This window comes from Hylaeus volcanicus, chromosome 6 (genome assembly GCF_026283585.1).
Source record: "Hylaeus volcanicus isolate JK05 chromosome 6, UHH_iyHylVolc1.0_haploid, whole genome shotgun sequence".
In the NCBI taxonomy this organism is placed as follows: Eukaryota; Metazoa; Arthropoda; class Insecta; order Hymenoptera; family Colletidae; genus Hylaeus; species Hylaeus volcanicus.
The window spans coordinates 4,721,352-4,736,190 of record NC_071981.1 but is presented as its reverse complement, the minus strand read 5'-3'; the positions used below and the strand labels follow the sequence as shown (position 1 = coordinate 4,736,190).

Here is a 14,839-nt window from a genome sequence, read left to right as displayed (position 1 = left end):
AACACGCGATTCCGATGTTTTACTCGATAGCGTCGAGAATTAAATATAGCAGAACTAATCGATGCGGGAGACTCGACAACAAACACGTCGATTCCGTTCTATAGAGTTGGTTAAAATTTGAAAACAAAGAGGGTTACAATTCTCCATCTGGCCCGAATAACAGTGACACAGATTGTTTTCAATTAGTTGGATAATTTCAACTTTTGCACGAATATTCAGCCGCTAGGGTATCAAAAGTACCGACTAATTAGAAGATATTTCTAGTACCGGGCATCGGACGAACTTTGATCTCATCCACGATTCCGGTTTATTTAAAAAACTTGCTCGTTCATTGGGAATACGATATTCGATAATTTGCACTGGACGAGGGGTTGGAGCAAAGCAGGAACGTTTGCCCGAGCGAACGAATTAATTACTCTGGAACACACACCGGCGGACGTTGACCCTTTGTCGAAAAGAAATTTATTTCAACATTGCCCTGACGTACGCACAGGAAATCGCTATCGAAAGCAGAGTTGGCATTATTCCAATGTGGCACCTTGAATCAATCTTTGTATAGATACAACGGTGTCACCGTTGATTCAACTAATTTGAACACAGCACCGACCGAATAACAATTCATGTTTTTGTCTTGTGTAAATAATTAACGTTATTCGTCGTTTTACGCGTGTCTACGCTATACACATTTCCCTGACACTGCGCTTAACATACGCGAAGAATGTTGGAACGTGTAAATTCTCACGGGGAAGAGCCGCGCGTTTGGGAGCCGAGAAAATGGTACCGCGGGGTCGACAAGCGATTTCAGAAATTGTTGCGTGCCGTCGCGAGACGATTAACTCGGGGGAAAATTGGCTCCGCCGTAGAGAAAACGCGGGAAGCGTCGTCGCAGCCGATGAACTCTGCTCGTTTCTCTTCGCCCCGAGGCCTTTTAACGATCTAGCACCGAGACTCTGTCTCCGGGTCCTCGCGAACACGAATATATACATACATATGTACATATGTATATATAGATGTATATATCCATCTATAACAAGAGCGTGTTTTCGCGGGTATCCTATCCTCGAGCTTTCTGGCAGACACTGTGCTGAACACAACAATCGGGGGCGTAATATTCGCACGGCGAAATTAACCGGCTCAGAGACTCCTATAATCTTCTGTAGAAACCGTTGAAGCAGCTAGGGCAACAGGAAATAGCACCGGAAGATAGACGTAACGAGGATCCGGATTTAGAGCGCAACAGACTGTCTATGCAGCTTATAGAACAAGTGGCCGATACTATCAAGTGTCGGAGTTATACGGACTTGTTTGCTAAACCGAACTTGTCATTCTTTTTTTTATAAACAAGAACTATTTAAATTTCTTCTACTTAAAAGAAGAGAATCAGAGTCCGGTCGGGTAGAGTTAACCTTGGTACCGATGCGGTTCAACTTTGTTTCTCTGTAAAGGTGTGCGGAATTCTGAACTCGACAGACGCTTTCGTGGGAGAAACGAACGATAACTCGACGATTACTTATTAAAGAAGGACGATGGCGGGAAACAGAAGTAATTTAAAACGTGTCGATTACCCTTAGCGGACTTCTTCCGGCCTGTGCCTGCGTGAAAGTCTCCCCCAGAGGCGAGGCCCTATAGAAGCGCCGTCATTGACTATCATCCATTCGACGCCCTCCTCGCCTCAGGGTTATTTTTCGTATACCACCCAGAGAGGAGGAACTAGGCCACTGGAAACCGAGTTCTTTTTATCCGCTGCCCGTCCATTTTATGAATTTTATGAAACCCAGGGACGGTTTGTGCAGAGATGAAAAAGTTTCGCGAGCTTTAATGAAACTTGGAAGAAAAGTTCTACGCCCCCGCTGTTGTCCACCAGCTTCGCGGACTTTTCCACCGGATACACGTGTATTCGCCGCCATCCTCCTTGGACTTTGCGACTCTTCTTTCTTTGCTGCTCTCGCCTATTCTCCGAGGAATCGATCGAATCCATGCTAATTGTAAAAAGTCAACGAAAACGAGATCGTACAGTAGCCCACCGTTCATGAGAGACAGGAAAACAAAAGCTCCTTAAAAAAACGACAAAGTCTATAGAAATTACGTAACTCGTACGAAAATAAATTCTATACTTGACTCTTTACTTTGTAAGGGAATTCCAGAAATAATATTTCCGATTATCGAGGTTAAGCGAACATCGAGGGTAGTATCCATCGTTTCGGGCCGCGTTCGCCGGCTCGTTTATCGTCTGGCCAGTCGACGACGGTTTCGCAGACACTGCAACTTCCCAACGATGAACCGAATGCGCTAAACACAGAGAGAAGGGCGAGAGGGAACGAGGGAATCGACGAAGCATGGTCATCGATTGGTAGGATGCAACGACACGTGACGGTTTACGAGGAATGGGAATCTGCAACTTGGGAAAACGGTGCACGAATTCGCGACGCTGCAGTCCTCAGCATCGCTTTGTAATCCTGTCGTGATTTAGGTCGGACTCGGGGCTTCCCGATTTCCTTACGAACGAATATTGACCTTCTCCTGCCCCCATAGCCAACTGCCCTGCTGCTTTTCTACTTTGATCGTCGCCAAGTAAAATCTCGCTGGAACGGTTTTGCATTTGTTCTCCGCATTCATTAGAGTAGGGGCGACCGAAGAAATCTACGATGTCACCCGATATTAACCAAGATTACCCATAAATTACACCAAAGAATCTCGAAATGTGGCTCGTGGATCCCACCCCCAGGGGATTCCCAAAAGGGAGAACCAAAGTATATTGCAGAGGGTGTCATTGCATGGAATTTTCGTTAATTGTACAGCATTTGGAAGCAAAGAAGCTGTAGTGAGCGTAAGTAGGGGAGATATATCGCATCATCGGATCGGTTACCTTGGTTATTGCGCGAATATGTGCGTTGCAATCGAGGTAATCGATTCTCGAGACAGAGTTGCGAACCGGTCTTGCTTTAGCGGAACATGTCGTTACCAATCGACGTTTCCATACGTATCTAAAGCCATACGTATGAAGACGGTAAAATCTTGAACGAGGTCAACGACACCGTTTGCATGAGATAAGTTTTCAAAGAAATGGTTAATTCTTAACCGGGAAAAGCATCCCTCTCGACTTTAAGGCCGATGGTCGTTCTTCGTCGAAGACATCGCTGTCTATCGACACATTTCCACTATTTTTATGGGGAATTCTATAAAATTTGAAGAGAGTGCTCGTTAAAATTGACACGTTAAGGCTGAGATCGCAATGGCTGACGTTTTATCGTTTCTCGATAACACGAATCCTAGCGCACACGTTGTCTACGAAGTTTCCGAGAACTTTCGAACCCACTTGGAAAATTCCCAGGCAATCCATCCGAAATTCCTTCGAGATACAACTTTCGGAAGCTTCCCACAAGAATGTTCGTGGCGTACTAAAAAATGTCGAAGAAAATTCCGTGCAAAAATGTTTAAAATATAAATAGATTCAGAAAATATGTATTATTTAGAAAAAACACCCGCAAGTGCTCGCCAATTGGAACGTCTCCTTTCCCATAACTTGCGCCCCTCTTTCCATTATAAAGGCTTGCAAGACCAATCCCTACGTAACATAGCTGCACAACATCATACTTCTATACAGGCTAATCGCGTTTTTTCTTCTTTTTTACTTTACAGAAGCCGATTACACTTTAGATGATTCTTTTTGGAACGAGGAGACTCCTGTTGGTAAGTGTCTTACTGAAAACGGAACTTCTACAAACACCTCTGTTTCCCAAATACACGTATGTTTTATTTTCAATGAAACACTTTTAATTTACGAAAGTAAATTGTAACTTCCGTTCGATATTCGAAATGTTGCTTTGGTTAAAAATTGTGGCCATCTCCCTTCTCCCTACCCCCTTCCCCCTTCCCCCTTCCCCACTCTCCCCCGGAAGTTTGATCGTCTACTTGAGCCGCCTAATACGAGACGTCTAATAACTAATAACAGTCGTTCCTTGAAAACCTTCAGCCCCGTTAGAAACCCGTTTCCGCGGAAAGTCTTGCCTCTAATTGCGACGGAACGAGTATCTTCCAGTCCCTTTGACACGAGGACAAAGAGCACGTGAATGCGAAGCTACGAGACGATCGCATAAATAGACAATGCGTGTACGGAACTTGTCGTCAAAGTCTGGTTTCCCTTTGAAGCGCGCTAGCACGCCTCGGCAGCGCAGAAGAGTCGAGATACTAATCGCACATTGAAGAGGATACTTGAATCAATGCTATCGCGCGAAAGAGACCACGTGGACGTATCTGGGCCCACGTTCTCGTTAACGCATCAATACTCTCCGCGTCGCGTCGCGGCCGCCTTGTAACGTTATAACGTGAGAAATATACGAATTAATTCTGTGCGTGTCTAGAACGAACTCGACATCGTCGATAATATCAAACGATGGTAAAGTTTCATATAAAAATGAGAACGACGATATCAACGCTGTATTTGAAACGACGAATTTTCAAGTCCAAGTTCGGAACGAATCCACCGATATTCCGTCTTGTTCGCAGTCGATTGGGAAAAAAATATTCTTTTTCGATTTCCAAGAAGGCGCGGAGTAGGAGGACAACGTCGACACACGAATTTCCTTGCAATTCACGAGGAAATGTACGCAAAGGAACCAAACCGGGGAGGGAAACCGCATTGCAGCACTTCCCGGCTCGGGAAACTCGATCTGCGGTTACATCTAGTTCTCGGATGCGGAGAATGGTTTATTGTTAAGTCAACAGAGCGGTGATTGGCTGGAAACGCGAAACTTAAATTGGGTTAAATTTTAGATGAGAGGACAATGCGTCCGTGTATAAAATGGACGAGGGTGAACCAGCAGGCTGGGGGAATCGTCGCCAACTTATTCGCTCGGGATAACCGTGAAAATCCCATCGATCTTCGATCCGGGCAACCATGAAAATCTCATCGACGCGCAACGTTCAACCAGTATCAGCCACGATATTCGTTCATTATGCGAAAACTATCGCGCGCGTTTTCTTTCCGTCCCGTGGGACGATTTTCCGTTTCGTGAGGGAAGAAAAATTTGAATTGCAAACTAGACAGTCGCTTCGCGCCGTTTTCCACGATCAATCAATATTCATACTCGTATTTAACCTTCCCCGGTGCCAATCCTTTTTCTGTCACATGCTTTACGAAGGGGGAAGGGCTACTCTTTGCCCAACTAATAAAATCCTGTAACGTTTAACAAGTTTGGGCAAACGTTGTGCGCTTTATCGCTATACGTAACAAAGAGATTGGCTGGGATACACCTAGGTTCGCGCGATATAATCAAGTAAAACGGTGACTTTGACACTTGACGCGGGAAACAGTAGTAAACGGATATCGAACTATGAAACGCACAAGTTAAAAAATACTAAAAAATAGACAAAAGTTTGCTATAGTTGAGAAATCCGGTCCGTGAGTTTCGTCGCATCGCAACCTAGGAAAACGTAATAATCTGCCGCTTCGGTTAAATTAATCGCAATTCCGTCGAGTACTCGCAACGTTTCCTCCAGTAGCGACAACAAACGGCCTGCCAACGGTGACGCGCGTGCCAACCCCGCGGACGGGCAACTTAATCGGTTGGTAATCTCAGACGCGCGCCTCAGAAACGACCGCCTTTGGAAATTCAATTTACGAATCGGGTTTCGTCGGATAAAGCCGCGTTCTCACGCAACGGTAACTACTATACACACAACCGATTCTGCAACGACAGGTTGAATCACGGCTGGTGAACATAAGGCACGCGAAACAATTTCATTAGCACGCAGTCCAGTCCCAAGTTGTACATACATAGAATCATACATAGATACATAGAATCCGTTGAATTCACTATACTCTTAACACGTTTCCCGAAACATCGACAACATTTCTACGAGACTAAAATTTCATTTTCACACAATTATATCCCTTCTGTGCAACAAAGAACATACTACTCAGCTTAGAAGATACAACATTCCAGATCGTACAGACAGCTTTGAAATACTATTTCAGGGCAAAAAGAGCAAAACTTATTCGGAGAACGCAAACCTTTTGACGAGTTCTTTTTTCTTGGAGTAGTCGCGAATTGTTACCGTGTCGAAGAGAATTGCGTCGAGAATTCACGATCGTAAATACAAATTTCAAAGAAGGAAGAGAGAGAGAGAGAGAGAGAGACAGAGAGAGAGAGAGAGAGTGAGAGAGAGAGAGAAATGAAAAAACACCGCGACTCTTGCACCTAATCCCCTTAATCAGACTTTACAATGGAAGTCAAACTGCGGAATTCCCACGTTCGAACGATTCCAGGTGGAAATTACTATAGCCTCGCGGTCTCGTTCACTCGATACAACGAAAATGTTCAATCGATAAAACCCTACTGCTGCTTTTCCCGGAGAACTTTGCATTGTTATGCCGTGCGGAGTGCACGGATGCTGGACAAAGTTACACACTATTCGAGGGATCGATTGTACATAACTTGGGGTGAGACTCTTCGCCTCGAATCTTTTCAACCGTAGGACTTGTTCGGTTATACTACGTAGTTCACCCGATGGCGATTAGCCGGGAGAAGAGCAATGTTCGAAAACAGAAATTTTATATTCCACCGAATACACGGCCACGCTTTCTAAGTAATTTATAGTAATTGAAAAGCAAAAGCTACTCTTTTTTACGCGAGTTTTGCGGCAAGCGCATCTCTGCCGGCGTTGAAAAGGGCGACGCACGCGTTGGTAGGGCAGAAGGGGGAGGACGGCGTTGAAGGTGGAGGATGGCGCAGAAGCGTGGCAGGTAATTATCCACACACTTCATTTTGAATGGGTCGGGTTAAATCGGGCAAAGCCCGGACAGTCGATAAGAGGGTAACTAGTAGACACTACACACGCTTCGAGAAGGCCCTCCACTGATTATCTCGACTCAATCGTAGCTCGCAGCCAGCAACAGTTTAGCGCGGCGAGAAAAGAAACCTAAGGAAAACTGACGTAATGCTCTAGCGCGGATCTTGCTAATTAGATCCGTTCGCGATGAGTTGGAAGACAAGTCGGTGCAAATAGATAATGACTCGCGATTCATTTTGTTTTTCTTTACCAGACAACTAATATATATTTGTAGGTATAGAATTAAAATTAGAAATAGAGGTAAATTGAACGTTTCGATTGAGGAGTGGAAATTGGTTTCAGGTGAAGTCGAACGACTACTGCGAGAGTATCGACAAAACCAAGAGCTAGTACGAAATATCGGGGCCCATTACTATCAGATCATCTATCCGGTACAGTTACGGCATCACGAGAAAATGGGGATATCCACGAGAGAAATTGGCGTACCGAAGGTAATTATACTCAAAGTTCGATTTATAAGTCAAGGTCCCTACTCTCGGATATGACTTTGCCTTTAGCATTCCCCTTGTAATTTTACTTATAATACAATATGTATATCTCCTTTGCTTATTGCGAACCTTATCGATACGGAAAGACGTTCCCTCGTTACCGTCTCTCTTGGACGCATCCCCAACCCCGAGTACCCGACGTAATACGAAACTTTATCATCTTTACAGTTTCCTCAAAGAGGGTACGGAGAGGGCGGATATCAAAATTCTAGAGGAAGAATGAGAGTAAGTGTGCGGAAGTTTGCGGACGCGACGCGACGTACCGATTAATGAGCCAACTTTCTCGACGAGCTGTCTCCCACTGATCGTGCGTTGTTTTTCCATTTTCAGACGGGGAGACACTTTCATCGGACGTCCCTTTTGATCAAGGCCTTTAATCACAGATTTCGCCTAGATTTAGAATTAAATACGTAAGTGTTATTAATTTCCATCGTTTCGATTTCGTTCGCTCGAGAGTACCGATACGATCGATCCACTCACATAATCGATATAATAACGAGCCGCGTTTCGGTTATTATTTCTTAGACAACATTTTTGAAATGCGTTTTCGTTGCAGGCAACTTTTAGCTCCGAATCTTAGGCAAAGGAACTTTCTAGGTAACGGCGCCGAGCAAAATTCGAAACAGGTAGGCCTTTGGCTCGTCGAGGGATCCCTTGCTTTTGCAACGAGTCTCATCCCGAAAAATATTTGCAGGAGATAGAGCACTGTTACTATCACGGCTCCGTTAGGGATTACCCAGGAGCCAGCGCTGCTTTCCATACGTGCAACGGTGTCAGCGGTATCATTCACTTAGGCAACGAGACGTTCGTCATTCATCCATTTTACGGTGGCGACCTGTCGGTCAGTGTAACTATTGCTGAGATTTAGGACCGCGAAACCTCAACATCTTTCTCGATCTGTACACGCCAGTGTCTACTTTTAAACATTTCTGTTTTTCTTTTTCTCGAAGAAAAGGAAGAACCTCTGGTAAAAAGGGCTTCGTCGCAAATCCCCCCTTTGCCAAGTACGAAAATTTTGTACGCGACAAGGGAACGAAATCGTGATCCGCGTCCTCCAGCACGTCAAGTGGAGAGAGACGCAGACGTTGTTCTTTTAATATATGCATGAGTTGCGTCGTCGTTATTATTCATGAAGACATCTCGAAGCAACAACGAGACGGAACCAAGGGAAAAAATAATATAATTCCGCGCAAAACGTTGGGGAGAAAATCAGCCAAAGACAATTATTGACCCGGGGTAATCGACTTCTCTATCGCATCTGGCGAGGCTGCTTTTAAACTCTGTTCTTTGTCAACTTTCTTCCTTTGTTTCTCTTCGAGAAAACTGTGAGATACTGTACGAACGGATCCAAAACGCGTTGGTGTTTGGCGGTCCTTGACGTCGCGATTGTAGCGCAGGCATGTCCACTCGACTGGTTGGTTGTCCGTCTCGAATAGAAGAGAATCGGACGTTGAAGGCGAGCAGCGAGCCACCTAGAGAATGTTAACTATACGCAGACCTCTCTTTTAGCAGAAACATCCTCACGTTATATTTGAAGCTCGAACAAAGGCTAACAAAGGCTGTGCCAACTCCGGGAACCTCGACTGGCGCACAAAAATTCGCCGACAGAAGCACGTGCTGGGACTATCGGAGACCACTGCTGATCGATACAAGAGAGACGTCCGCGAAGCAATCAAATACATCGAAACTGCCATCATTATCGATAAGGCTATGGTATGAAAAGAAAAAGAAACACATGTATCGAGCAAAGAGTAAAAGATAAACGACCTTTTCTCCGTATTCAGTTTGAGAAGAGAAACGGAAGCACCAGATCGGAGGTTGTTCACGATGCCATCCAAGTCGCCAATATCGCTGATTTGGTAAGCGAGAAGCTACGTAAAGTTACAAACATTCGGTTTGCTTCGACTACACTAACTATCTCGATTAACTTTATCGCAAATGTTTTACACGTCTTGCAGTATTTCCGTACGTTAAACACTAGAGTCTCAGTCATTTACATCGAAACTTGGCAAGGGAAAAACCAGGCAGATATCGAGAAGGGCATGGACATTGCGCTCGCATTGCAAAAGCTGAACGATTACAGCATGAGAAACTTGTTTCATCTCACGCTGGATACCACTCAGCTGCTCACGTGAGTGTCGGACTCGAGGTAGTTGGATCTGTTTTAATTTTAAACAAATGATCGATTCGCAGGGGCGAAACGTTCTCCGGCGGAGAGTCCGGGGTAGCCGTGCCATCGACCATCTGCAAACAAAAGTCGGTGGGGATCAGTGTGGATTTGAACATATACGAGCCTCATCTTTTGGCTGGTACCATGGCCCACATGATCGGCCACAACATCGGCATGAGCCACGACGATGGAAGTAAGTCTCGATTTGTGGATTTAAGAATAGGTAAAGGGCGAATAGTTGTATAAAAAAATCTCGAGATACTAGCGAGCCATTTCTTCTGTCTGATCGATAAAAATGATTCACAGGAAGCGGATGTCTCTGTCGAGACTGGCACGGATGCATTATGGCTCAATCTATCGTCGGTTTGGAGAACGTTCAACCGTACACGTTCTCCGAGTGTAGTAAGACGGACTATATCGAGTCGTTAAAAAGCGGTAACGGCATCTGTCTTCTTAACAAACCAAACGAGGTCAGAGAAAACGCTAACAGTACTTTGATCCTTTCGGTGGAGTTAATTTCATTAATGTTTACTAATCGTTCGAATCACGATTCCCTTTTCCGTTGAACAACAGGTAGAAGTGAGAATATCTTGCGGAAACAGGGTAATCGACGAAGGTGAAGAATGCGATTGCGGATCGATCGAGGAGTGCCAGGAGGTCGATCCCTGCTGCGATCCAATCACTTGCAAACTAACCACGGAAGCGAAATGCGCCACCGGACCCTGCTGCAACGACTGCAAGGTAACAATATTTTCGTATACACGTCAAACATTTGCCACGAGATTTCAACCAAGAGAAGATGTACGTGCCCGATAACGGCGTTAAATAGAAATTTTGTCGTCTGTCGCGAAATAGAAGGGAGGCTCGTATACATATAAATATAGAGTAGCGCGAGCTTCGACCACCTTTGCTTAAACATTTGTTATTCTAAAAGTAGTCGAGCAAAGCCGGTTTCATGTTTTGGATATTTCGCGAAACGTTAACAAAAGAAATATTTGCAATCGCAGCTGCTCAAATATGGCGTCATTTGTCGAGACGCGACGAACGAGTGCGACCTGCCAGAAGTCTGCACGGGGGAAACGGGCCAATGTCCGCCGGATGTTTACAAGAAAAACGGGAATCTCTGCGCGAATAACGCCAGCTACTGTTTCAACGGTGTTTGCCCAGCTTTGGACCTCCAGTGCGAAGAAATCTGGGGAGTCGGTGGCGAGGCAGCGGACAAACAGTGCTTCGAACAATTCAACTCCAAAGGCTCGCTAACTGGACACTGTGGAACCGACACGTCTGGCCACTACATCAAATGCGAAGCTGAGTAAGTAGATCCGATGCGAGACAGGGATTCCAACTAGAGCTGTTTACAAGGAAATTCGTTCGTTTGCTTTCCTTTCTCAGAAACGTCCGTTGCGGATCGTTGCAGTGTCAACAGGGTAGAAAACAGCCGGTAACCACCGGCATAGATCATTCGATAACTATAATATCCATAAAGGGTCAAGAATACAAGTGCAAGTAAGTAGGATCTCACGCCTAATCGTCGATCTATGCACGGGACGCTCGTATAACGTTCGCTACTGCGTTTTGCGTAGGTCCACGACTGGCAAAGTGGAAGGTTCCGAGTTGCCACGCATGGGGTTGGTCCGCGACGGGACATCCTGTGGAGATCATTTGGTAAGTTTCTTAAGCCTATCCTCAACCGAAATCACCCGGTACAGCGAACCGAATTTACTTTAAATCCGATTATCCAAACAAGATGACCGACATATGGGGAGTAGGGCGCGACCTCTGTCACGACAAAACTGTTTGCTTTCGGTCTAGATAGATTCGGAAATTAAAGTAACCTGCAGATACGCGTCTGATTTCGTTTCAGATTTGCGTGAACCAGACTTGCACCAGCCTCTTCCCATTCATAGACAAGGAAAAGTGTCCCAGTAATCATAATAACAACGAATGCTCGGGCAGAGGTGTAAGTACAATAAATAACTCGGGAAGGATGCAGCAATGTTCTTTCAAGCTGTACACGTCACGCAAATTCTTCCATCTGTCGATCATCGAGACGAAATTATAATTACAGGTATGCACAAACATGAACAAGTGCTATTGCAACTTGGGATGGAGCGGAACAGACTGCTCGATCGAGCAAGCTATTCCCACGTCACCGCCAACGACTACTCGCACCGAAGCAGCTAGCAAAAATGGTACAGAATCTAGACAGGTGAAGAAAGAGACCCCCTACGGTAAGTTATGATTCGTAAACGATCCCAATTAATTCGATACAGAATACCTTCGGAATTATAAATATTTGGAATGCCTACAGAATCGATTAATCGAAATAAACCTATCCCACATATTTTTCTGTCGTGTAAATCGGTTGAATTCATGATACTTTCATGAGAGGAAGACTCTCGTTCCTTTTCCCTTCGGAACACCCATTAGACACCTAATTATTTGGGGCCATACCATCAGCTGTGCACATATAATTCGATGCGTTCTCTGTTCTAACAAATGTGTATATATACGTATAACTCACACACGCATAAATACGATATATCGATACGATTACATTCCTAAACAAGGTTTCTCGACCAAGGTCATTCGAATCATCGGGAAAGCGTGGCCCGACCCATCGAAAAAGACACCCGACATCGGTTCGTGTTGCGTTCTCAGAGACGATCTTGGAATTGATTTTCCCTGTTTAGGGCTGCTTAGTCCGTAAACGCTTGCTCCGTGTTGGGGATTCCCCCTTGGAAAGATCGGTACGGGAGGGGATCCCTGACAGAGATCCAAACACGCTTCGTCGACTGATTTGACACATGTAGGATAGAAAGTGATTGGTCATTTCAGAAGCAACTAACAACACCCTTAGCACCGTGGAGATGGTAGCAATCATGTTGGGTGTGGTCACAGGAGTCTTCGTTTGTTTTGCACTAGTGGCTGTTTGCTACAGGTACAGTAGCAAAGTAACAAAAAAAAAAAAAAATAGCGCTTGGGAAGCGAGAGCCTACCGAGAGTGGGTTCCTCCCAACCGCGCCTGTCGTTGTCAAGTAAATGCGTGGCTAGCTGGATGATGGGGCATCGCACGCGGCCGTCAATGCTCTCACAATATTAATTCATCTTAGCCTACTGATTCGATGTTCGTTTACCTCTACGTATACAAGCTGTCCCGTGTGCAAAATGTTACAAGTTGTTTACCTAGAAACTAATGAAAATATCGACTTTTGTTTTACACGCAACGTCACGGAGAGATTAATCTTTTAGCAGAAAGTCTTGTACGATATAAATCTATTGATTTCAAGGGCCCCCATTTCCTCCCAACAATCACTCTAAACAAAATATATATTGCACGCTAAAAGATTGGCTCTCCTGTACCATTTAATTAGAGGATAAATGAAACCGATTTCTTCGTTCATTTCTGAGAAAATTGCTTGTAACACTTTATATAGGACACCCTGTATCTTATATATATACATAATACATGAATATGCGTACGGCTCATAAATATGTATACATATACTAACCTTTTTCTCGATGGTGTGCTCTGAATGTGCTCGTGCTCGCATAGCACTCGTTTAACCCTTTACGGTCCTATGTCGACAAACGTACCGAAATGAAAAATATTTGAACCGCGAAGGGTTAAACGATCACGATGATCGTGACTATGCTGCACGAGCAACGGATCTTCATCTTTCTAGTTGTCGATCCATCGTAAACGTAACGCCAATGTGCCAGCTGCTTGTATGCCCTATAAAAGCATGAATAAGGCTGATTAGCAAAAAACGAACGTCGTCCCATCGTATCCATCCAAGAAAAAGCAAGTGTCGTTAGCAACGATGGTATCTAATCGACTATCTTCATTATTAACGAGTCATCTTGATCGCAATTGGTCGCTATGATTTGGTGTGAAGTGATGGGACTGGTCCAATTACACCTACCGAAAGTTGTCGTTGATATTAAATATTAACATGTGCCGTGCCGTGCCGTGCCGTGCCGTGACATCTTTCATTTCTCTTTCACGCGTGAAATCGATCGCGAGTAAAAAGATCACACACATCTCACACACGCTCTATCAATTTAAGATCGAACAATCGATCGATGGTCGTTTTATTATCCCTCGGAATTTACGGTAACGTCGCTTACACAAATATCATGCTATTATTACATCTTAATTAATTACCGACAATAATCAGAACAAAATGTTAAACATCTTTTATTGGAATAAATCGTTATGTCTATGGCCCCAAATAAAATGGTTTAATACAAGAATACGAATTCGGAATGTAAAATGGCCGCACTGATGGCCTCTAGTCGAACACGTTCGAGTCCCATCACTGACCGTGTGTCTTCAACCAGAGAACCTGGTTTGAAAGCACGCAACGGTGTACGGTAAATCGTAGCTAAGCGTCTTAAAAAATCCCGAGAGTACGCCCGTTACTTCTTTGAGTTGCTATATGGATATTTCCTGACGCGAGTCTGGATCTCCAGACATGCGATAAATCTCGACTTTGCGACGCTTAACGACCATTCACCGTGCTCGACGATCACCCAGTCCGTCGAATACTAATCCAAACTTTGATAGAGAGAAAAAATTGATAAAAACTGATAACGAGATAAGAAGAATACAAACTCTCGACGATGTGTACTCCTACCCTCTCACCTCCTCACCCTACGACGAACCACATCTATATGTATACGTATATGTGCTGATTCTGGCTTCTCTGTTTCTTATCTGTTTCTGTCTGTCACTGGCATCTCTGTCTGTCTGCATGCTGTGGGACGCTCGGATACCAAAAAAACCTAAAACAAAACAATGGTACTCGATCATGATACCGTGACGACCGGCAACGATGCGACTAAATTAACGCGTCTGATCGCCACAGAGAACTACCACGGCTCTAACACTATATTTTTAGTTGGTGTGCTCATGGCGGTGGTAGGGGGTGTTTTCCTAGTATTTACTCTGATGGCTCTATGCTACAGGTCAGTCGTAGTACATAAAAACTACTCCCTCTGTCTCAGGTTAGTGTGCAGAAACATACACGTAGAAACTTTTTTGTATGCGTATATCTATCTATCTATCTATCTATCTATCTACCTATCTATCTATCTATCTATCTATCTATCCATCTATCTATCTATCTATCTATCTATCTATATATACATATACATGTATATTTGTATGTATGTGTGTATGTATATATATATACTACTCTGTAACGGTCACACGTCGTGCATATATGTATATCTACATGTATATCTTTAGAGTCCGTATTGTTCTCTCTCTCTCTCTCTCTCTCTCTCTCTCTCTCTCTCTCTCTCTCTCTCTCTCTCTCTCTCT

The 14,839-nt window shown here is 44.4% G+C and overlaps 1 protein-coding gene across 17 annotated transcripts in view; it reads left to right on the top strand.

Moving 5' to 3' along the window:
- Nucleotides 1–14,839, top strand: part of LOC128878171 (disintegrin and metalloproteinase domain-containing protein 11) — a 46,086-nt gene that overhangs the window by 20,294 nt on the left and 10,953 nt on the right. For 12 of the 17 annotated variants that reach the window (XM_054126155.1, XM_054126142.1, XM_054126154.1 and 9 more), the window contains exons 2-19: nucleotides 3,640–3,690; nucleotides 7,135–7,283; nucleotides 7,509–7,565; nucleotides 7,671–7,750; nucleotides 7,897–7,966; nucleotides 8,035–8,181; nucleotides 8,850–9,053; nucleotides 9,125–9,199; nucleotides 9,299–9,471; nucleotides 9,534–9,703; nucleotides 9,817–9,980; nucleotides 10,084–10,251; nucleotides 10,518–10,822; nucleotides 10,903–11,016; nucleotides 11,094–11,175; nucleotides 11,375–11,470; nucleotides 11,579–11,741; nucleotides 14,382–14,520. In XM_054126155.1, coding sequence (XP_053982130.1) covers nucleotides 3,640–3,690; nucleotides 7,135–7,283; nucleotides 7,509–7,565; nucleotides 7,671–7,750; nucleotides 7,897–7,966; nucleotides 8,035–8,181; nucleotides 8,850–9,053; nucleotides 9,125–9,199; nucleotides 9,299–9,471; nucleotides 9,534–9,703; nucleotides 9,817–9,980; nucleotides 10,084–10,251; nucleotides 10,518–10,822; nucleotides 10,903–11,016; nucleotides 11,094–11,175; nucleotides 11,375–11,470; nucleotides 11,579–11,741; nucleotides 14,382–14,520 — 2,407 coding nt within the window. Of the gene's footprint in view, nucleotides 1–3,639; nucleotides 3,691–7,134; nucleotides 7,284–7,508; nucleotides 7,566–7,670; nucleotides 7,751–7,896; nucleotides 7,967–8,034; nucleotides 8,182–8,849; nucleotides 9,054–9,124; nucleotides 9,200–9,298; nucleotides 9,472–9,533; nucleotides 9,704–9,816; nucleotides 9,981–10,083; nucleotides 10,252–10,517; nucleotides 10,823–10,902; nucleotides 11,017–11,093; nucleotides 11,176–11,374; nucleotides 11,471–11,578; nucleotides 11,742–12,348; nucleotides 12,452–14,381; nucleotides 14,521–14,839 lie in introns of all 17 variants that reach the window. The other 5 variants (XM_054126149.1, XM_054126148.1, XM_054126147.1 and 2 more) reach the window with 4 other exon arrangements.